Source organism: Hipposideros armiger, unplaced genomic scaffold, assembly GCF_001890085.2.
Source record: "Hipposideros armiger isolate ML-2016 unplaced genomic scaffold, ASM189008v1 scaffold_548, whole genome shotgun sequence".
NCBI classification, from domain to species: domain Eukaryota; kingdom Metazoa; phylum Chordata; class Mammalia; order Chiroptera; family Hipposideridae; genus Hipposideros; species Hipposideros armiger.
The window spans coordinates 51,043-75,881 of NW_017731898.1; the positions used below are offsets into that span (position 1 = coordinate 51,043).

General features: G+C 32.8%; 2 protein-coding genes and 2 pseudogenes across 2 annotated transcripts; all 4 read left to right on the forward strand.

The window, feature by feature from the left end:
- The first annotated feature begins 2,287 nt into the window (after nucleotides 1-2,287).
- Nucleotides 2,288-3,226, forward strand: LOC109396859 (olfactory receptor 6C2-like). Its single transcript, XM_019669011.1, has one exon. The coding sequence runs from the start codon at nucleotides 2,288-2,290 to the stop codon at nucleotides 3,224-3,226; it is 939 nt and encodes a 312-aa protein (XP_019524556.1).
- An 8,173-nt stretch (nucleotides 3,227-11,399) lies between these two features.
- On the forward strand, nucleotides 11,400-12,327 carry LOC109396865 (olfactory receptor 6C2-like; annotated as a pseudogene).
- Nucleotides 12,328-13,095: 768 nt separating this feature from the next.
- On the forward strand, nucleotides 13,096-13,273 carry LOC109396863 (metallothionein-1A pseudogene; annotated as a pseudogene).
- A 7,483-nt stretch (nucleotides 13,274-20,756) lies between these two features.
- LOC109396837 (olfactory receptor 6C2-like) lies at nucleotides 20,757-21,695 on the forward strand. The gene has a single exon (XM_019668993.1). The coding sequence runs from the start codon at nucleotides 20,757-20,759 to the stop codon at nucleotides 21,693-21,695; it is 939 nt and encodes a 312-aa protein (XP_019524538.1).
- The last annotated feature ends 3,144 nt before the right edge of the window (nucleotides 21,696-24,839 follow it).

A 24,839-nucleotide genomic window follows, 5' to 3' on the forward strand; every position in this document is an offset into this window, starting at 1 on the left:
ATTTTACACATGAATTTTTTATTATTTTTATTGTGATATAGAATTCCCTATATAAAAATACCACAATTTTTATTTATTCACCTATGTTTACTTGCATTTCATTCCACTTTTGGTTATTATGAATAAAGTAGTAGTTATCAAGGCTCCCTGTGGACATACTTTTTTTTTTCCCTTGGGTAAATTCTTCGGAATGAATTTACTATGTCATATAGTGGTCCCAAAATGGTTTTAATATTTTATATTTTCACTAGCAATATATAAAAATCTCAATTACCTCAAATTTTCTCCACACTTGCTATTGTTAGTACATTTAATTTTGACTATCCTAAGAAATGTTTACTAATATCTTATCGTTATTTTAGTTTTCATTACCTTGGTGACTGACTAATGATATTGAGCATCTCCTCATGTGCACATTTGCCATTTATCGATCTTCTCTTGTGAAGTATGCATTCAAATATTTGATCATTTTTTATTGGGCTCTTTGTTTTTTATTAGTAAATTGTATGTGTATATACAGATATGCAGATATATTACTTTGTATCTTAATTATATTATATGTATAATATGTATTTACTAGTATGCATTTAATATATGTAATATATGTACAAAATACATGATTTTTGTCAGATACATGTTTTATAAATACCTTCTAGTGCATAACTTTTCACTTAACAACATCTTTCAAAAAGCAGAGTTTTTAATTAGGTCTATGTATGATACATTTCAAATTTTTTTCATTGCGTCATTTTTACCCATATGTATATCTTATTGTAGCAGCACATTTTGTGATAAGACTTTATTTTTTTCCGCCAATTTGTCTTATTTCAGTATACATTGTTCTATTCTAAAGAGTTATATGTTTATCCTTATCTCAATATCAATTTTTAAATTTCCTTTTTTTATTTTTATTAAATTTATTTGGGTGACATTGGTTAGTAGAATAATATAGGTATAAAGTGTACCTATATTCTATAATACATCATAATTCTATAATACATCACCTATATATTGCATTGTGTGTTCACCACCCAAAGTCAATTCTACTTTCTAAAAGAACTGGAAAATCAATTTCTTTAATAGTTGTAGGACTATTAGGCTACTTATTTCTTCTTGGGTGTGTTTTAGTAGTTTGCAACTTTAAAAATTCATCTATTTCGTGTAAATTGTCTAAATTATTTGTGTGAGTTGCTCATAGTATTCTGTTATTATCCATTTAATATCTGAGATCTGGGATGATATTTTTCATTTCTGATATTTTCAGTATATTTTCTTTCTCTCTGTGTTTTGTTTTGTTTGTCAGTCTTATTATAAGTTCATCAATATTATTAATCACTAAAGGACCAAATTTGGTTTCACTAACTTTCTCTGTTGTCTTTTTGTTTCCAATATTGTTGATTTCTGATGTTATCTTTATCTTTACTTCTCTTTCATGTTTTGGGTTTATTTTACTCACTCCTTTTTTCTAGTTTTTTATTGCCAAAGATTATATACTTGAGTTGAAATATTTTTTCTTTTCTAATATAAACATTAACATTATAAATGAGTGTGGACTATGAATTATAATATATACTGAACATTTCACAGACCACTTAGAATCAATATTTAACCATTGGAGGTAGAATGTAGAACATTCATTACTATATACAACCATTTACTCTTTCCTTTCTATAATGTTGTGGTTATTATTTGTATTATGTATATCATTGGAAACTCCATCAGATAATGTTATAATTTTTGCTTTCAACTTCTATTTTATGAAAGGATTTGTATAGAATTGGTATTTTTGTTTATTTTTAAATGGTTGGTAGAATGCTACAATTAAAACATCTGTATTTGGAGTTCCCTTTTGGAGATGATTTAAGTATATATTTATTTACTTTAACAGATATAAGGATGTATAGATTACGTATATCATCTTGAATTAGCTTTGGTGGATTATATCTTTCAAAGAATTAGTTTATTTCATATAAATTGCCAAATCTACTTTGCAGAGCTTTTCAAAATATTTCATTTTATTGTTTTAATATTTGTATAACCTGTAATTATGTCATATTTTTCATCCCTGGTAAATTTTATCTTTTTTTTTTCTTTACAGCTCAGTCTCACAACAGTTTTATCAATGTGATTCATCCTCTCTAACATTCAGCTTTTGATTCCATCAATCTTTTCTCTTATTTTTCTGCTTTCTATTTCATTGATTTTGCTTTATTATTTCGTTTCTCCTGTTTAGATGTTTCTTCTTTGACATTTTACATTTAGATTGCCTAAAACATCAAAGGTAGTAATGAGAAATTACACAGCAATAACAACATTCATCCTGTTGGGACTTACAGAGGATCCACAGCTGCAAGTTCTGGTTTTTATTTTTTTATTTCTCACCTACATGCTGAGTATTACTGGAAATATGACTATTATCATTCTTACACTCATGGATTCTCATCTTAAAACACCTATGTATTTTTTTCTTCGCAATTTCTCCTTCTTAGAAATCTCATTCACATCCGTCTGTATTCCCAGATTTCTGTACAGCTTATCAACTGGAGACAATACCATTACTTATAATGCTTGTGCCACTCAAATATTTTTTATTGGACTCTTTGGGGCCACAGAATTTTTTCTCCTGGCAGCCATGTCCTATGACCGCTATGTGGCCATCTGCAAACCCCTGCATTACATGACCATCATGAACAACAGAGTCTGTACCATCCTGGTCCTCTGGTGCTGGGTCTCTGGATTGATGATCATCATCACACCACTTGGCATAGGCCTCCAGCTGGAATTCTGTGACTCCAGTACCATTGATCATTTTGGTTGTGATGCATCTCCCCTTTTTAAGATTTCATGCTCAGATACGTGGTTCATAGAACAGATGGTTATAATCTGTGCAGTATTGACATTCATTATTACACTGATAGGTGTCATTCTTTCATACGTATATATCATCAGAACAATTCTAAGATTCCCTTCTGCTCAACAAAGAAAAAAAGCGTTTTCCACTTGTTCTTCTCACATGATTGTTGTTTCCATTACTTATGGCAGCTGTATTTTCATCTACATCAAACCTTCAGCCAAAGAAGAGGTGGACATCAATAAAGGGGTATCTTTGCTCACTACATCTGTTGCCCCTTTGTTGAACCCCTTCATTTATACCTTGAGGAACAAACAAGTAAAACAATCCTTCAATGACACAATCAAAAAAATTGCATTCCTCTTACACAGGTAGGAGCACATTGAATTTGAACAATCAAGCGAAAATAAAAGATTTGTTTCTTAACATTTTCTGGAAGTTCTAACTACTTCAGTAAACCTTCTCATAAACCTTCGAATTTGGTTTGTGAATGTACTTGGAACAGATCATTTCTTTCTCTCTTTAATCTCAATCAAGATTGTTTCTATCACTTAAAAAACATGAGAACTTTTTCCAGTAAACAAAACATTCCCTCATCTCTCATTGAGCTTTTTCTAATATTATTCAAAAAGAAATTGCATATAACATGTTAAATATAATATTTATGTTTCCTGGGAAAATTTTGGAACAATAGTTTTACTAAACTCTTTTTATGTATGTAAATATGTTGAAAGAAACATTTGAAATATAGAAAGATATATTTCATCTTTGTTTTAAGGTTTAATAATACAAACTTTAAAATAAAAGAACTCAAATAGAAATATAAAGTAAAATTAAAGCATATTATAACCCGGGTGTAGATACCAGGAACCTGGAAAAAAATATGATATACAAAAGATTTAAACAAGCAAGAATATTTAGAAGATTTACTCCAAGAAACAGGAGAAAACTTTACATGACGGGTTCTTGATAATAAATTCAACCACTCCTGCATGTGTGTACACACACAAACAAAAATAACACAAGATAAAAAAAATAAGAGAATGTTGCTTCTAGCTTTGCCAGAGTAACTAATTTGAGCCCATGTTTTCTACCTAATATAATTATAAAACAGAATCAACTATATATAAAGAAACTTTTTACAACAAGCAGCTCAAAACCGTCCCCTCTTGAAAGGAGAAACTCAGTAAATGAGTCCACCATTAGCACTAGCTCAATTCACACTATGGACTATGAGCTAGAGACTAAGCTCAACATGATTGTCTCTCTGAGTTGAGGTGGCAGAGATAAGGTCAGCTTGAAGTGATTAGTATTCTCAGGTCAGGGCTACACTGAGCTGGGATATGGGCAGAAGAAGTTCCCTATATAGACTTGGCTGAGTTATTATCTGAACATACGTAGGGCAAGTGTAGTCTGGGTTTACCAGTGATAAGACTGAGAATTTAACGGAGCAGCCTGTGGGCTTGGAGTTTGGGTCCAGCCAATGTGAAGAGACCTTATTAACATCTTCTAAAGCACAGGCTTCTAGCTGAACTCTGGGAAAGGCACTTAGGAGTACCTTGGGAGTAAGGAACACATTCTAAAACAAGAGTCTGAAAACTAAGGCCTCAAGGTAAAATCTATCCATCAGTGCTTCCTGTAAATAAAGTTTTATTGGAACATGTCCACTCTTTCTCATTTGCATATTGCTTGTGGCTCCTTTTAATGGCAGTGTTGAATAATTTAACAGCGACTTCATGGTCCAAAAAGCCAAAAATGTTTACTATCTGGCCTTTTACAGAAAAATTTTGCCCATCTCTGGTGTAGAATTTATTTTTCTGTTTTTACAATTTTTTATCATTTGGGAAAAAATCATGAGAGGTAGGTTACTGTAAAGTGACATTCTCCTCATCTCCCCAAAAGTCTTCAGAGAGTCACTCTTAGACTTGTTGGCCAGCTGAAACAATTCAATTAGTCTACCCATCTGCAATTTCCCCCTTTGTCCTTGGATGTACTTCAAAACAGATTTTGAAAGGATGAGAATTTGGGGAAGCCATCTATCTATTCTGTCCACCTAGATCTCACTAACAACTAAAGTTAGAACCACATCAGTGTTTTATAGCAAATGGGAAATTCACTTCCTTTGTCATTTAACAGAAAATTTTGTTCAGCCCACCAATTCCTATAAATCTTGAATCTCACCTCAACCTCCTCTGAGAAATACAGACATATGTATAACTCCCAAAGTTGTATACATGCAATTCAAAAATCAAGCCACAGGAACATACTGACTGTGGCAACTGAATTCTGTCAGGCCATCTGCATGAACTGCCCATCATTTTGTTAATCCTCCACATGCGATAACTGTTAGACACTGTTGCTGAAGTTTGGATAGTGCCTCTCCAGTGCTATTTGGCTGATTCATCACAAGTACTGCCTGTCTTGCGTTCACATAAAATCAGCCTTTCATTTTTGGACAAAGCCACCTCAGGCTGAAGAGACTCTCCAAGACAAAAAATTATATGAGACTAGTTCTTATTAAATTCTGCTGGAAATTTTAACTGTTTTTTTTAAAAGAGAGTACATTTACTAATCCTTATGTTATATCTTGTCTCATATAAAGAACGTCTTTTTGTCCTAGACATTTAAAATAGATATTGGTACTTTGTGTTGCAAACTTAAGACAAAATTCAAAATATGTCAAAGTCAGATAATTTAGTAGATGATTTAAAGCTTACTTTTGATTTTCCTTCTTTGATAGAATATTAATCAACTCTGAATTTATACTTCACAGCCAAAATAAATAGTAGCACATATTTGCTATATACATTAGACTTCTATTTAAAGTAGTTGTTTTACGGTGTGTACAGTGAGAAAAGTGGATAACCAACTATTCTCTTCATAAAGACTACTTGAAAACTTTGCTACTCAAAAAGTTTCATGTTGGAAATTATTAGTTGACTATATTTATCTACACATGGGTTTATTTGCCCTTTTAAAAAAATACGTAGGTGCTCTGGAACTGTTGATTGACAATGAGTGAGTAATAACCAATTAGATCTATTTAATGTAAAATTAGTTACAGATTATTACATATAAATTCCTGTTCTCTAGTTTGGAAATTAATCTGATGTTCTCTCTGAATATAAAGAAAAATAGCTATTGTTATATACAAATTAAAGTAGAATTTAGTACCAGACTATGTTAGCAATATAAAAAGCATAATATAAAGATTTGTTCAAAGAGTAAAACTCTTACCTTTATTTATCTTTAGTTCTTGTACTCTTAAGATTCACCAAACCCATTGAAATCCTGTAGATAATTCTAAAGAGAAAGAAGACTGTACTACCACACTACCTGGCAACAATCCAGATGGTCTTCAAAAAGTAAGTGGTTTGTCAGACTACTACATATCTATACCATGGGATACTACTTAGTAATATAAAGGAACAAGCTATTTATATTCAAAGACATCTTCAATATTGAAGGGTTATTGCCAATTGGAGGTTATTATAAAGTAATATAAAGAAACAAATTATTGATACAGACAACTTGAATGAATCTCCAGGGAATTATGTCAAGTGAAAAAAAATCCTAAAAGTCATCTGCTCTATGATTTGTTTGTGTAATACTGAAATTACAGAAATGGAGAACAAATTAGTGAATGCCAGTGATGGGGTGGGTAAGAAGAAAGGGATGTTGGTATGGTGAAAGAAGAGTAAAATGAGGCATCCTTGTGGTAATGAAATCTTTCTGTACTTTGTGTGATTATCAGTACCTTGGCTGTGAGATTATACAGTAGTATTATAAGATACTACCACTGGAGGAAACTGGGTAAAGTATGCATTAACTCTTCTGTATTATTTCTTACAACTGCATTTATATGCATCTATAATTATCTTAAAATAAAACTTTTAATTAAAAAAAGAAAAATCCGGGGCCGGCCGAGTGGCTCAGTTGGTTAAGAGCTCACTCAAGAGTTTGAGCTCTGAGCAACAGCGGTTCGAGTCCAGCCCGAGCTGAGCAGCCGCTGAGCTGCCAATAGGTAGCAGGATGGCTCAGCTAAAAAAAAAAAAAAAAAAAAAAAACACATTAAATATTTGCATTGATTTAAAAAAAAAAATCCACCATACTAAAATCAAACATAGAAAAAAATAGTATGTGCTAGAATGACTGTAGGAGCACTATTCATGATAGCATAAAACTAGAAACTACATAAAGGCAGAAATCTAATATGGATAAATAAAATATAGTTAATTTACCTAAGAGTATATTATAAAGCAATAAGAATCAATGTTCTACAATCACATGCAATAATGTGGGAGGATCTCACTAACTTATATTGAGTGAGTCAGACAAAATATTTCATGCTATATGACTCCTCTAGTATAAAGTACAGAAACATGAATAACTAATTTATATTATTACAAATCAGGGTAGTGATTGTCCTGACAAAGGTGGGGGAGAATGTGTAGGTGGATATTTAAAAACTTATGATAAAGCAGGCACTAGGGAAATTTTTTGTGTAATGGTAATGTTCTTTTTCTTGATTTTGTTGCTAGCTATATGCATATGTTCAGTTAATGAAAATTTGTTGTGATGTGCAATTAAAATATGTGTACCTTTTTATATGTGCATGCTTTTTTATAAAACATTTAAAATTTTTAGTGTGAAAATTTTTAAATTAAAGATAAAATTCACATATTAACTTGTCTTAGAAGAAAAATCAGGCATTTGCTTTGTTTTAATACCATCGTTGTGTTTCTATTATGTGTTTAATACTACTCTTATGCTTGTATGTCTCTAAGAAAACTGTCTCACTGCTACCTGTATTTTTTGTGTGTCAAAGTTCATTATCAGAAGATTCATTACTGGCTTTAATACAGTAATCACAAAGGACCCTTTTGTTTATTTTTCACTGGGTCCCTATGCACCAATGGCATATTCAACAAATACAGTAAATGTCATTGTTAGTTTAAAATGTATAGGATACCCTATCTCTATGTCCAGAAAAAATCAGGGCATCAACTTTTCCATAACTAGTTATTAGTATTCCCATAAAATATGTATCAGTCTTTACTTCCCTTTCAACTACTCAATGTAAAGAAGTTGTTTCCTTACTTTGTTATGGGAAACACTATCTAGTGATAGGCTCTTTGAATTAAAAAAAAACACATTTTGAAGGATCTCTGTATTCCCAGGGCTTTCTATGAAAGGGGATTCCTGAAAAAATAAGGTGACAGCATGTACATATCTCCACTAAAATCTCTTATTCAAGTTTCAGTCCTAAAGATATGTGTGATGAAAGTGTCAACAGAAGTTACAAATTACTGTCAGAAAATGTGATACTTTTTTAATACAAAATTTTAATAACTACTTTGAAAATTGTCTGGAAGAAAAACAATGATAAAAATAACTCTAGATTTGAAGAGCATCCATTTTGGGTGAGGTATTTTGTGCTTTGTGTAGAAATGATTTGGAAATTTCATGAAGTAAATTCATAGTTACTTCTAAATTATTTTTAATGGCACCTGACCTATAAATAAGTTCCATTCATGAGCAAAGCTAGCTTTAAATTACTAGAATTACTCTTCTTCTCACTTCCTTGTCCTCATTGGAACAATTTATACTGTGGAAGGAGAGAGAAAATTATCAAAATCCATTAGTCAAGCCTGTGTTTAAACATGAGAACAACTCAAGGTGACCATTATGAAGTGAGCAAGGCCGAGATTTATAGGAATATTGAGGAGGGTCAACCAAAGCTCAGTATTATACAGATGAGGGTTGGTATTCAAATTCTCAGAAAGTATGAGGAAACTAAGGTTGTCTTAATCATGGGATAGAATGCAGGGGTTACAAGACTGAAACTGTTGTTTAGCAGCTATTGGTTGGCCAATTTGGGTTGAACAAGAGGGATGATGAAGAACACTTGGGGATATAGTCTTGCTAGGGTTGTGTGGAAATTCTTCAGTCTTTCAGTGTGTATCACAATATTAGTAGTTAATAATAGAAGGCCAAAAACCTGAACCTTTACAAAAATTGAATAAGATCTGAATCATAATAAATTATTAGTAAGACAGTGAAACTTTGTCAGATTTTCATGTACTTCTTCTTAATAATCACAGTGAATTCTTGGACATGGGGAAGAATAAGAAAAGAATTCAGAAAATTGCTAAAGAGATGATGGATGGAATGTAGAGATAATTGTATTCTACAACACAAGTTGGCCTTTTGATCATCTCTTGAGTGACTCAACAATAAATGTGAGGGTATAATTACACTAACACACAGTCTTTTCCATAACTATGACATCCCTTTTTGTGATCAAACCTATAAATATGAGGGCCATGAATGAGTTACTCAGTATCTCCATGAAGGAAAATCTATAGTCCTAGGAGTATAGGATAGGAGTAGCTACCAATGCAAATGAATTAGTGACAGCTGAGGAAAAACTGTGGACCACGTATTATCCCACCCTGTGAATGGCAAAGTCCCTGACATCTGGTTTTCTTACTTCTCCAGCAGAAACAGTGAGCAATCAAGGATGGCATTAGCAAAAATAAACAGGGGACAAAATTAAGTAAAATGAGACCCCACACTGACAAATATGTCCAGAGAGTTCTCTACTGCCAGGCCAAGCAAACGGGGTGAAAAAAGGTTATGGAAAGAGAATGACTCATAATTCAAAGGGCAAACTTAGTCTAATTAAAAATTATGTTAGGCTTGCATGATCTCACCAGCCAAATTAATCCTTACTCCCTTAGAGGCAAGATTTCACAAGAAAACAAAGCAGAGTAAGAAATAAAGGAGTTCACTGAGTATTCATGAAAGATGAAGTGTCAGTATTTCTCACACAGAACAAAGAGAAAAGGTAAAGGACACAGAGATTTAGCAGATAACCATACTAGAAAGCAGAAGAGATATAGACAACAGAGCCCCAGGTCAAATTATTGAAAAAGTAAAGTCTGTCTTTGGGACATTCATAGTTACCATACCACTTATTTATTTTTAATAGTAGCATGTAATTAATAATACTGTTAGCTTCCTTCAGTAAATCTTATTAAATTTCTTTAATGTAATGGATATAAAATATGAATATATTTTTAAGAGCATGGGTGTAATGGCATTAAAAACCTAGAAAATAGATGTCTTAGGTAATATGGCTGGAGGAGGAACATAGGAAAATAGAATATACAGGAAATAGAAAAGTGGTTATTGGAAATGATAGCATTTTTATCATGCAGAGGAGTGACCAATTAGTTCATCTTTATGATTAGTCTTCTTGTAAATATGATATTTTCTTAGAATTCCACTTACCTGCATGAGGAAAGGAAAATAGAACACCTAAATTAGTAATCTCAGAGACACTAAAAATTTAGGTAATCCTAATACAGACATGAAAAAGAAGAAATTTGTTTTAAATCTCTGGCTATTACAATGAGCCATATTGTTGTGAATTGAGAGTGAGAGGTTGAGATAGTGGCATGAAAATGGAGATTGTAGCGGGTAAACTGGAGGGAGCTAAAAGGTAATGAAAAACTAATGTGCTTAGGATAGTCAACCTGATTTTTGCCTCAGTGACACTTAAATCAAAGTAACTGAGAAAATTTCAATTTGAGGCAAGCTATCTGAAAGACTACAACTTCTGTGATGATACTCAGCCTGTAGCTAACATTTCTTCCTCAATGAGGATCAAAATAATCTGCATGTGCAAAGATTCCCAAGATATGTGATGAAGTATCAGCAGTTTTAGAAAAGTTTAGAGTTCCAAAAGAAAGGGGCCAAAGCCAAAAGGTGACTTTTCACTGGAGAAATTTCTGTAGTAGCCCTTTAAACAAGCAAACAAATACAAAGAAAAAATTTTCCAGTTCTAAGAATGGTTAGAAAAGGAAAATTCTGATAAGTTGAAGATCTAAATTTTGGGAAACAGCACTACCATTTCATTATTTGCATTTCAAAGGTAAAAAAAAGTTGAGAGTTGAAGAATGACCCTTAAATTTGCAATCAGGTTTAAGTTCCTGATATTAATCTCAGAACTAGGTTGTGGCAGTGTTCCAAAGTATGAAAACTGTTCTAAAGATGTTAAGAAGAGTGCTGAAGAATACCCACTCCATCAGGTAAAAGTGGGAGCCAAGCCAAAAAATATTATTTTGGTTTTTTTCCAAGTGTACCAATCAGGTAATCAATCACATCACCTAAGATTAAATAAAATAATGAAAGTTGAAGGAAAAGAAAGTTTTCTTGAATTCATTTGATCTCACTCACTCTTCTTAGAAAGGAAAAACAAAACAAAACAAAGAATTGAAAAACAATTCTGTCCTTAATTTGTAATTCAATAACAAGAATTAAGCAAATCTCTTTTGCTAATAGAAACAGAGAAAGAGGCAAAATTATACTGGAAATGGAGATGATTACTCGTATGTCAAAGAAGTAAAAAAAATCATATGTGATGTGGCTTGCCTTTATGGCTCATCTCTTGCTCATTATCATGTGATGTTGAGCGACTCCTCTTATCATATTAAATTTCCCAAATTTTCCTTGCAGATTAGAGACAAGTCAGAAGTTAGTAATGAGAAACCGTGCAGCAGTAACCACATTGATCACATTAGGATTGACCCATAAACCACAGGCGAAGTCTTTTCTTTTTAGTTTTCTAATTGTCACCTTCATATTGAGTAGAACAGGAAATCTGACTATCAGCACACTCTTATTTGTTGATTCTCACCTTAAAACTCCCATCTATTTTTTTCTCAGAAATGTCTCATTCTTAGAAGTCACACTCACAAGTTTGTTCCCAGATTCCTTTATAGTAGGTCAACTGGTGATAATACCATTACTTAACAATGCTTGTGCTACTCAAATGTTTTTTGTCATACTTTTTGGAGCAACAGAATTTTTTCTCCTGGTCGCTATGTTGTGTGATCACTATGTGGTCATACGTAAACCCTTGTATTATGTGACCATCCTGAACCAAACAGTCTGTACTCTCCTTGTCCTTGGCTCTTGACTGGCAGGTTTATTGATCTTCCTCCCTCCACTTTATGTGGGCTTTCAAGTAGACTTCTATGACTCCAACGTGATTCATCATTTTTGGCTGTGCTGCATCTCCTCCCCTGAAGATTTCATGTTCAGATACACGGTTCAGACAGAAAAAGATCATTACCTGTGCTGTGTTAACATTAATTATGACCCTCATTTGTGTGGTGCTGTCTTATATCATCAAGGCTATCTTAAGATTTTCTTCTGCTCAACAGAGAAAAAAAGCCTTTTCCACCAGCTTTTCCCACATAACTGTGGTTTTTATTACCTATGGCAGTTGCATCTTTATCTATATCAAGCCTTTAGCAAAGGAAGGAAAGGCCATTAACAAGGGAGTGCCAGCACTCACGATTTCTGTGGCCTCTGGGTTGAACCATTTTAATTGTACCCCGAGAAACAAACAAGTGAAGCAAGTTTTCAAGGATTCAATCAAAAGAATTAAATTTCTATCAAAATAAGAGAATAAAGAAGCTCAGAAATAATGTTTTCTTCTGGTCAATTTTGCTACATCCAAAACTTCTGTCAGTTTAGCCTTCTTTCAAAAATTTAAAATGTTCACTACAAAAATCTACCTTCATATCATTACGTTCCCTTTTATTGTATGAAAAACAATAAACATGCGCCTTTCCTCATTAAAGTAACAAAATTTTTTTCTAGAAAAGTCAATCCTAAACTCAACTCTTACCCAAACTTTTTATAATACAGCCCCCCAGAATAATTATTTCACATGATTAAATATTTAAATAGGGACTTCTGAGTAAGTGATGGAATTTGTTAACTAATAATGATATTAAAAGAATAAAACACTGAAAAAAATTTACAGAAGGCATGAAAACCAAAGGAATACATCATTAAAAACAACAAAATACAAAGATGAAATTTATAACAAAATGAATTCCAGCTCCAATTAAATTTTATATAACACCAGGGGAGGAAATGCAAAGTGTTAGGAAACCAGAAACACTGGCATTATAGAAACAAACAATTTATAAAAGACTCAGTAAGATTGATTGGCTTCACTCTAACATAAAAGAGAGTTTTTTCTTCAAAAGTCATCTAGCGTAATAATGAATTACACTGGCATACCCATATGCTAAATCAAAAGCACCATAGAGTTTCATAAAACTATAATAGATGATAAAAATCAACTTTTAGACCATGCGTCCTACCAGCACAGGTGCCTCTTCGCCTCCTGCTTTGGACCTCCTGCCTCACCTCTGCTCGAAATGGATCCCAACTGCTCCTGGTGGCTCCTGCACCTGCACTGCCTCCTGCAAATGCAAAGACTGAAAATGAACCTCCTGCAAGAAGAGCCGCTGCTCCTGGTGCCCCGAGAGCTGTGCCTGGTGCGCCCATGGCTGCGTCAGCAAAGGAGCATCAGACAAGCGCAGCTGCTGTGCGTGACGTCAGGGAGAGCCTGCTCCCAGATGTAAACAGAGCAACGTGTTCAAACCTGCATTTTTTTGTACAATCCTGATCCCTTCACTATATTTATTCCCTTTTTTTTCTGTAAAATACATGAATGATAATAACAGTTGTTGCCTTTTTAAAAAATCAAGTTTTAAAAAAATTCACGTTATGATTCTTATTAACTTCAGTAAAGGAATGATGCTAAAACAAGGAGAATTAGTGGAACAAAAACAAAACAAAGAACTGAAGGATAAATAACACAAATGACTCAAGACAAAAAAGGCAACACGTGGAAATTATGATCAAGAATATCATCAAAAATAATTTTTTAATGGAAAGTAATGATAGTAAATGAGGAACTTGTAGTCCTCATGTAGTCTCCAGTAATAATTCTCAAATAAAGATTCCAAAATACCTTTATTTTAATATTCTTAATTTTGTAAGATGAGGAATGATGTTAATGTTGGTGAGGAGTAGGGTGGGAGAGGGAGAGAAAGAGAAACATTAAAGAGGAAAGTGGGAAATATTAAAATAGCTTTAAACTTTTAGGTGAAATTGTATTTTTTAATATAGAAAATGAATCTTGAATTAAGTAACAATCGAAGATACTTATCTGATTAAAGTATTTTAAATTGAATAATAAGAACAATAAGATAACTATCTTATTTAGCAGCTACAGTGTATCATGCATAGTAAATTCCTTTTAGTCAGTTTTACAGAAAATATGCAAATCTTATGTAGTGAATCTTTTTTATTGGGAGAGGGTGGTAAATCATATGGGAAGTTAATTTTCTGGCCCCATCACACACAGCTGCTAAATGATGAAACCCCTGTTCAAATTCCTATTGGTCCTCTTCCAAATGTCATGCTCAATTTCCTGACTATTCAGCTTCCACAAAAGACTTAAAGGCTATTACCCTTAGGCACAAGAGGCACAAAAATAGAGAAAATATAAATTATTTCCAACTATTTTATCCACAAAATAAAACGAAGACTTTTGGTTCATCTAACTTTAGGTCTCAGACTTGCTCTCTTTTTATTTTTTCCTTTGACAAAACGCATATATTTGTTTTGCCAAATGAACATTAGCAGCATTTGTCAATTTCACAAGAATTGTTGATATTTTCAAACATGTTATGTATTTACAAATTAATTTGGGAGAATTAACATATTAACACTATTGCACATTTATACATATGAACAAAAAGTGTCTTTCTATTGATTTGTCTCATTTGTATACTCTATTTTTCAATTTTTCACTTTTATTTTATTTTTGTAAGAACACTTAACACGTAGTCTATCCTCTTTACAGATATTGAAGTGTACAATACAATGTTGTTAACTAGAGGCACAAAGTTGTGCAGCAGGTCTCTACAACGTACTCATCTTGTATAACTGAAGCTTTAACCCCAATGATTAGCAACCTCTCATTTTCTCCTCCTCCCTGCCCCTGATAACCACCATTCTACTCTCTACTTCTATGAGTTTAACTATTCTAGATTCCCTATATAAATAATATCATGCAGTATTTGTCTTTCTGTGTCTGGCTTATTTCACTTACCATAATGTCATTCAGATGCATCCATATTGTTGTAAAAAGCAGAAGTCCCTTTTTAAGGCTGAATAATATTCCACTGTGTGTATATACCATAGTTTCTTTTTTTATTCATTCATCAATGGACATTTAGATTTGTTTCCATATCTTGGCTATTGTGAACAATGCTGCAGTGAACATGGCTTATTTCACTTAACACAATTACCTCAAGGTTGATCCACATTTTCACAAATGAAAGAATTTCTGTGTTTTTTAAGACTGAATGATATTCCATTATATGCATATACTATATTTTCTTTATCCATTCACCCATCTATGGACATTCAGATTGTTTCCTGATCTTGACTATTGAAATAACTATGGGAGAGAAGATATCTCTTCAAGGTCCTGATTTCAATTCTTTTGGATACATACTCAGAACTGGTGCTACCAAATTACATGGTAGTTATATTTTTAGTTTTTTGAGGGACCTCCATACTGTTTTGTAGTGGCTATACCATCACACTGCTATCAACAAGGTTTTCTCTAGATCCTGACTTGTTCTTGTGATTTTTCATTTTTTGTTTTTTAATAATAGTTATCCTAATGGGTATGAGGTGATATATTACTGTGGTTTTTATTTGTATTTTTCTGATGATTAGTGACTTTGAGAGATACTTTTTTTCATACACCTGTTGAGCATTTGTACATTTTCTTTAGAGGAATGTCTAACTCAAGACCTTACCTCATTTTTAACAGGCTTATTAGTTTTTTGCTACTGAGTTATGAGTCCGTATATGCTTTGGAGATTAATCCTTTATCAGATATATGGTTTGCAAGTATTTTCTCTCATTCCACAGAATGTGTTTTCACTCTGTTGATTGTTTCTTTTGCTTGCTGAAACTTTTTAGTTTGATGTAGTACAACTTGTCTATTTTTGGTTTTGCTGCCTATGCTTTTGTTATCATATCCATAGAATCATTACCAAGACCAATGTCATGAAGTTTTTCCACTCTGTTTTCTTCTAAGAGTTTTACAGTTTCAGGTCTTGTGTTTAAGTCTTTAATCAACTTTGAGTAGATTTTAGTGTATGGTATAAGATAGACGTCCAATTTCATTCTTTTGGGTGTGGATGCCCAGTTTTCCCAACATTATTTGTTAGACACCATCATTTCCCTATTGTATATTTTTGGCTCCCTTGTCAAAATGAGTAGACCAAATATGTGTGGATTTATTCCTGGACTCTCTATTCTGTTCCATTGATCTATATGTCTGTCTTTATACTGTTTTGATTATTATAGCTTTGTAATATATTTTGAAATCAGGAAGTGTGATGCCTCCAGCTTTGTTCTTTCTCAAGCTAGATTTATATAGTTATGGTTTTTGTGGTTTCATATGAATTTTAGATTTGCTTTTCCTTTTTCTGTTTTTAAAAAGGTGTCATTGAGTTTTTTTATTAAATTTATTGGGGTGACATTGGTTAATAAAATTACATAGGTTTCAAGCATACAGCTCTACAATACATCATCCATATTTGCATTGTGTGTTCACCACCCAAAGTCAAATCTCTTTCCATCATCATACATTTGACCCCATTTACCCTCTTTTACCATCCCCCACCTTTACCATTGAAGTTACAAGTTGAACAGCTACAATTGAACAAAGAAGTCATTGAGATTTTGATAGGGATTCCAGTGAACCTGTAGGTCACTTTAGGCAACATGGACATTTTAACATATTGCATTTTATGTTCACCACCCAAAGTCAAATCTCCTTCTGTCACCATATATTTTACCCCCTTTTCCTTTTCTACCTCTCTCCTTACCACCTTTCCTTCTGGTAACCATATACTGTTAGCTGTGTCTGAGTTTCTGTTTATTTGTCTTGTTCATTTGTTACTTTCAGTTTTATATCTTACATATGAGTGAAATCACATGGTTCACAACTTTTTCTGTCTGATTTATTTTGCTTAGCATGATGTTCTCAAGATCCATCCATGTTGTTGCAAATGGCAGTATTTAATCTTTTCTTATGGCTGTGTAATTTTTTAATTAAAGCTAAAAATCAAGGTAGAAGAAGAAAAGTCCAAGAAGTGATTAAAGATAGCAGGAGGAATAAAAGGGTACCATTAATAAATGTTTTTGGAACAATTGACTAGTTGCATGAAGGCAACTTTAGATTTAGCTTGTCTTATAATCAAATGTTATTCAAATAATCAAAGCTATAGATGCAAATAAATTAAAACCTAAAGAGTCTAGAAGAAAATATAACTAAATGCTTATATAAGGTACATGTCAGTAAAGCCTTTCTAATGAGAGCAAATTTAAAAGTTACAAAGCAAAAAGTAGATATATATTAATACATATTAATAAAGTATATACAAATATTATTATATTAAATTTTACATAAAATTTAAAACATATATAACTAACAAAATATAATTATTCATAACATATAAAAATATGTATAAAAATGATAATGACACAGACAACACTCGAATTTGTAAAACTCATGTATAGTCTAATTTCAATGAAGAATAAATGCCTGGTTAATATCTGAAATATTATTTTACCCAATTAGCAATCTATTACATTAAATTAAAATAAAGCAATTTGTTGTAAATAAATTTAGATGACTAGTTATGCCATGTTTACATTGATGTGTGTAGTTGCTGTATCTTTCAGTCCCTTTTGACACTGTCCCCATGGCCTTATTGTAATTATATGCTTAATTAATAACTTTGCATCAGAGTCACCAAAGACAGTTTCATTTGATTTTTGTTGTTGTTGTTGTTTTCATTTGTTTAGTTGATCCCAGTACACCTATTGCAGATTAAGTAGATAAAAATCCCCTCAGTCTTCTTAATAGAAAACTTATACTAAAACAAAATTAGTCTCTTTTAAGAATGTTGGGTCAGATCAATTCTTCAAGAACCGAAATTTTCTGGCTTTTGCCTAATGTTCACTATTCTTTCCTTCCACTTAGCTATTCAAAATCTTATATTCTAATTTCTCAAGTAGGGCAGATTCTAAAATGAAAAATAATATCTGACTTGTTGCAGGACATGAAAATCAAGATATCTCTGTGCCTTTGTTCCCAGAGCCATCAATGAGTGCATGTGTGGTTCAGGAAAAACATAGACTTCCATGTTACTATTAGAATATTCTTGTTTAATTTTTTGTCCCTCTAAGGAATTTTGTGGTGAACTACAACTCAATCCTGAATGGTTATTATAACAGTAAGTATTTTGGTATTCATATCAATTTGCTTTCTCTGGAATGTAGATAACATGCAAGTAATGATGCTTACTTTCTTCTTAAATCTAAAAGGTTTATCTTCATAGCCCATAGAGATATTAAGTAGAAAATTTGGGGATGAGAATTGAAAAAATAAAGTCAGAATGTCAGATTTAGAGGAATTCTATGAAAGAAGATAATTTTACTTTTTCCACTATTGAAAATAATGTAAGCTTTCTATCCAATAACTCTCTTCTAGCAGCGTGAAAAAATGTCTTTACTGTGACTACTTCCATGAAAAAAAAAGGGCTGTTGCCACCGTTAAATTGATACACCAATGAAATATTTCCCAGAGGCAAAATTTTGTTCAGGGTATGTCAATAATTCTAAACCTATAATTGGGCTATGTTTTGGAAGTACTCGTGTACAAAGCAGAACTTTATTTCAGATGTTCCACAAAGAATGAGTACTATTTAAACAATGTAAAACATTTACTTGAGATTTACCAAGAATATAGCAAGAGATAAATTCAAAGAGCAGTATGTTGTCTAGAGAGAATGCAATCAGACTATAGCTCAGAACAATGTAATTCAAACTGATATTGAACAATACCCTTTTCTGAGAATATAATAGGCTTTGGTATTATCCCCAAGGATTGCCTTCTCTATACTATTCTCACAATTAAGATATACTACTCTCCTCCATTTTTTATGCTTTTTTACTTTTCAGTTTTAAAAAAATACAATATCTTAAAATAATATAAAGTATGAAATTTTATCATAGCGTTTTAGAGCAGGCACAACTCTAAATTCTTGTATTCTTATATGAACATCTCCTAACACCCTCAAGTCTCTCTTAATCTGGTTAAGAGGATAAAGTTAACTTTTTGCCTTCATAATCTATAATAAATAAGAAAAACCTTAGGCAGCCCAGTGGCTCTGAGCAGCAAGGTTGCTGGCTCGATCCCGCATGGGCCACTTTGAGCTACGCCCTGCTTAGGAAAAAAAAGAAAAAGAAAGAAAAAAAAAGAAAAACCTTGAGCTCAAGAATCTCATATCTGGGACACAGTTCCATAAATAAGCAATAAGCCCAATGCCGTGATGTAGCAATATGCAGGCATATGGCATATGTTAACCTACTTGACCTAGTTCAGGACAAATTGAAATGCTTTATCAGAAGTTATTCTAGTTGCAATGTAGAAAATGGATTGTAATGTTTTTGAACAAGATAGGGATATAAATTTGGGATGGATATTAAATTAAGGTGAGGGATTCATTATGTAGCACTGATTCATAAACTTTGAGATAAAATCAAAAGGTAATGGTAATAAATAAATAAATAAATAAATAAATAAATAAATAAAAATAATGGTAACTGACTAAAACTAAAATGAAAAATAAAAGGATACTGAATGAAATCCAGTTTTTCTGGTTTAATAGCTGATAGAAGTTAGTGTCATTCACTGAAATGTGGGATACAGAAGGAGTGACAGGTTTTCCAGGATTAAGAGAGCAAAGGTATGAGGAAAACAGTTCTTACTTCAGGAGGGGGAGATGATAGCCTCAATTATCTTATTATGTTTGAAGTGAATATTAAATAGTCACATAAAAATCCCTGTTTTTACTTGTCTGGAATATATGGAACCAAAATTCAGAAGAGATCAAACATACTAGATTTTAGGGCACAGATAGCCCTTGGCAAATGAAAAGTCAATGAGAAGTGCAGGAGAGTGTAGAGTTGGAAGACAACATAGAGTAGAACATTCAGCATTACCTACATTTAAGATGTGCAGATGAAAGAAATCTATAATTTTAAGAGAAGTACCCAAAATGAGGACAAAGCAAAACATAAGTTAACCAAGACAATCAGTAAACTATATAAGAATTTAAAAAGACATTCACTTTGACAAATACAACAAAGGAATAAAGTAAGATCAGAATTATATCCTTTGACTTTGGCATTAAGGCCAATGTTACGTGGGTAAGAATGGTACTAATTTATTAGTGAATCAAGAAAAGAGATTTAAGATATTTAGGCAATCAATAATCAGGTAATTATGTAGAGAAAATATCTATAAACAGCATGGAAATTAAAGAGGAGTAAAACAGGGTAACATATTTAATCTTTAAAAATTTTATTTAAGTGTGATCTTGAAAACACAACTAGTTAAGTTGAGTATAACCTGAGCTAAGATGAATCATACAAGAGAAAAGTAGTTGATACCTTGTATTTAACAGTCCTCAAATTATTGTAGAAAACTGATTGAACAACAAAAGTGTGTGTGTGTGTGTGTGTGTGTGTGTGTGAAACCCTAGTGAAAAAAAGTTTAAACATAAATTGTTTCTAGAAAAAAAACAATGAGAATCACAATAAATGGCAGGATTTAGGTTCTGGTTTTTTAAATGCAAATACTTTTTCTTGATTTTTAAAGAATGTTAGTACAGAATGGAGAAGACCTATTTTAAAAGAGATGATTGGGATTCCTGCAAAAAGAGGAGTACATGAAGTTCAAAGCCTTTTTCAGGGGAGATTTTTGTAACTAAGTTTTATAAAAGTCATAAAATCCATATGAAAAGCACAAGGGAATAATCTGAAATAATTTGGTATTTGTTCTTCCTAAAATGTTACGTTCCTTTTGATCACTAAGAAGAGTTCAGATTATTTTTCTCCAACTACAGGCAGACTGCATAAAGCACCAAAGGTAATAATGAAAAATCACACGACTATAACAACATTTATCTTGTTGGGACTTACAGAGGATTCACAGCTGCAAATTCTGGTTTTTATCTTTTTATTTCTCACCTACATGCTGAGCATAACTGCAAACCTGACCATTATCATTCTTATACTCACGGATTCTCATCTTAAAACACCTATGTATTTTTTTCTTCGAAATTTCTCCTTCTTAGAAATCTCATTCACATCCGTCTGTATTCCTAGATTCCTGTACAGCTTATCAACTGGAGACAATACCATTACTTATAATGCTTGTGCCACTCAAATATTTTTTTTTGGACTCTTTGGGGCCACAGAATTTTTTCTCCTGGCAGCCATGTCCTATGACCGCTATGTGGCCATCTGTAAACCCCTGCATTACATGACCATCATGAACAACAGGGTCTGTACCATCCTGGTCCTCTGCTGCTGGGTCTCTGGATTGGTGATCATCATCACACCACTTAGCATGGGCCTCCAGCTGGAATTCTGTGACTCCAGTACCATTGATCATTTTGTCTGTAAGGAAGCTCCACTTTTTAAGATTTCATGCTCAGATACGTGGTTCATAGAACAGACTGTTATTATTTGTGCAGTGTTAACATTCATTATCACACTAATAGGTGTGATTCTTTCATACATATATGTCATTAGGACAATTCTAAGATTCCCCTCTACTCAGGAAAGAAAAAAAGCTTTTTCCACTTGTTCTTCTCACATGATTGTTGTTTCCATCACTTACGGCAGCTGTATTTTCATCTATATTAAACCGTCAGCCAAAGAAGAGGTGGCTATCAATAAAGGGGTATCTTTACTCACTATGTCTATTGCTCCTTTGTTGAACCCCTTCATTTATACCTTGAGGAACAAGCAAGTGAAACAAGCTTTCATTGACACAGTCAAAAAGATTGCATTTCTTGCCTGCAAGTAAGCTTGCAGTAAATTTGATTAATCACTGAGAAGAAGAAAAAAAATAAAACTTAAAATTATCCTTAAAATCCTAAACACATTTTTGTTCTTATTAATTTATAACCCAGTCAGGTTAACCTTCTCACAGCCCTTTGAATCTTGCCTTGGGTACCCACTATGCACAAGCTGCAACCCTTCACTTCTTTCAACTTAACTTTAACCAGGACAAGATCTCTCATTAATAGAACATCAGGGGGCTGGCTGAGTGGCTCAGTTGGTTAAGAGCTCGCTCAACAGTGGTGCGAGTCCTGGCCCAAGCTGAGCAGCCGCTGAGCTGCCAACAGGTGGCAGGATGGCTCAGCTAAAAAAAAATAATAATAAAAATAAAATAAAAATAAACAATAGAACATCAGAATAGCTTTTTAGAATAGAAAAACCTTTCCTCACCTATCATTCACTCATTTTACACAACCTAAAAAGAAACTAAATAGGATGATGTGAATAGTATCAGTGACATTCAGGGAATTGTTGGGACTATATTATGCATGGACTCCTTTTTAAAACTTTTTAAATACTTAAAGAATAATTTTAATTTTAACCAAATACAACATGGTGGTGGAAGGAGAACTGACTCTGGGTGGTGAACACACAATGTGATCTTAGATGATGTATTACAGAATTGTACTCCTGAAACCTATGTAACTTTACTAACATTGTCACCCCTATAAACTTTAATTAAAAACAAAAAAATCTAACAAAAATCTTCACCCTTACTTTCAGACAGTAATAACACAAACTTTAATATAAGGAAAACCCAAATACCCAACCAATATATAATAATCTGAGCTTTATTGTAACCAATGGGGAAACAAAGTTTTATAAACAGAGTTAAGACAGTTTCCATAAAGAAAGTTTGGGAACAAATATTTATAATTGAGAAACTTATAAATCCCAGTAAACTATCATTTACAACAACATGGATGGATCTTGAGATTATTATGCTAAGTGAAATAAGTCAGACAGAAAAAGTCAAGAACCACATGACTTCAAACTGAAAGCAATAAAGGAACAAGACAAACAAATAAAGAAACAAAAACTCATAGACACAGACAACAGTTCAGTGGTTACCAGAGGTTAAGAAGGGAGGGAAAATGGTAAAAGAGGGTCAAGGGGGTAAAATACATGGTGATAGAGGGAGAACTGACTCTGGGTGGTGAGCACAAAATGCGATACATAGATGATGCATTATAGAATTGTACACTTGAAACCTATGTAATTTTACTAACCATTGCCACCTCAATAAATTTAATTTAAAAAACTCTAATTAAATAAATGAATGAATAAATTATGAATGAATATCTAACTTGCAATGATAAGAGTTTTTCAATATTGGCACAAGGGAATATTTTGGAAATTTTATTTTTGGAAACAGTAAAAGAATTTAGATTATACCTACTTGAAGTTACCACAAAAAAATAGAAATAAAGAGTACAAAAAATAATAGCAATTAGTGAACACATAATAAGTCTTTAATATGCTGGATAATGTAGTAAATACAAAATAAATAATCATCTACTGAATGTTCCTTTTCCCCACATTATCTTACCTACAGCAACTTCAGTAGTTTTATACCTTAGCACAATTTTAAAAATGTTCAAGATCACACAGTTTCTAAGTGACTGAGCTATGATTTAAATGCTTCTGTCTTATTCTGTATTTTGTACTCTTATTTCTTACACACCTTTTCTTTCCAAGAAAATGAAAGACAACTTGATTTAATGAAGAAGAGATATAGACAACCAAATGAGCTATAATGTACTCAAAATAGATAACAAAATTATCAGATCAATGATGGATCAATCGGAAAGCAGAATTACTATCAGTTATGGAATAAGAGATTCAGCATAGGAACTAAGACTTACATAGTGTGGGGCAGGTGGGGAAATGTATGTCTGACAGGAGGAAGTTGGAGGGTCTAAGGAATCACCAAGCAGGTTCAACTGTGGAAACAGGGAAATAAAGGGATGCCTGCAGTGAAACCCAGAGGTACATATGGGCCCACAGTCAAGCATCAGGAAATAGAGCTGGGGTCACTGCTGTTCAGTGTTCAGAATCAGCCATCCAAAGAAAGGGTTAGATAAAAGCAGATTAAAGAGAAAACAAGCTGGAAGCTGGAGACACATCTGTGAATCTCTGACATGTTAACTAGCCACCATGAGTTTCCAAAAGCAATGACCACAGCTTATCTTCCGTCTTCCAAATCTTGCACAACTAATTTTTTAAAAACTCTACCTGATATCAAATGACAATAGAATGATCCAGTACACTGCACTCCTTGTTAGCTTTATATCCATCCATACATACTAGGTTTAATAATAATTTCCAAACAAAGGGAAAACAAAATCACGCTTCCACCTAACTAAATGGGACTGTCTCTTGTGCATCCTAACCTTCTCCTCAGAAGAGAAGACGTAAGTCCCACTTTACTCTTCGTTTGGTGGTTTGGTGATATGCATTCCTGTTCTACTTGAGAAACACTCCCCTATGACAGTCTGTAACTTAGCTACTGATACAGGAAGTTAACTATTATTCATTATTAACTCTTTATATTTTAGATTATAAGGGAATGGAAAAGTGGAAAAAAATAGAAATGTGCGGTGTGGGCAACGGTGATAATGGCAGAAATTATGCATGTTAGGGGGCAGGATGTATTTTTTTCTCCCACCCTACTGCTCTATTTTATTGTCTTAGCATATTTGTATGTATATATGAATAAAAGAGTAATTACTGCTCAATAAAAAAAAGAAATGTGTGTATGTATTAAGGAGAAAAAATGGTATCTACTTGATTTCTGCAACTAGTCATGTGGCTATAGCTAATATTTAAACCTGAGGAATCCTGTTCCAATTTATTTTTGTTGTTTTTACATTTATTTTTTTTAGCTTTTTTTTATTTTTTTATTGTGAAATACACATTTTTTTAAAATTAGTTTCAGCTGTACAATACAGTGCAATAGTTATACTTTTTACCCCTCGAAGTGACAACACCCCTCCCCCAATCCACCCCCCCTCTTCCTCCCCCAATATCATACATATCTATTACAATTCCCTTGACTCCACTCTCACACTATACTCCACGTCCCATGACCATATATATATATATATAT

Bases quoted from the DNA above. Each gene is read 5' to 3' on its own strand.
- LOC109396859 (XM_019669011.1), top strand. From the start codon at position 2,288: ATGAGAAATTACACAGCAATAACAACATTCATCCTGTTGGGACTTACA.
- LOC109396837 (XM_019668993.1), top strand. From the start codon at position 20,757: ATGAAAAATCACACGACTATAACAACATTTATCTTGTTGGGACTTACA.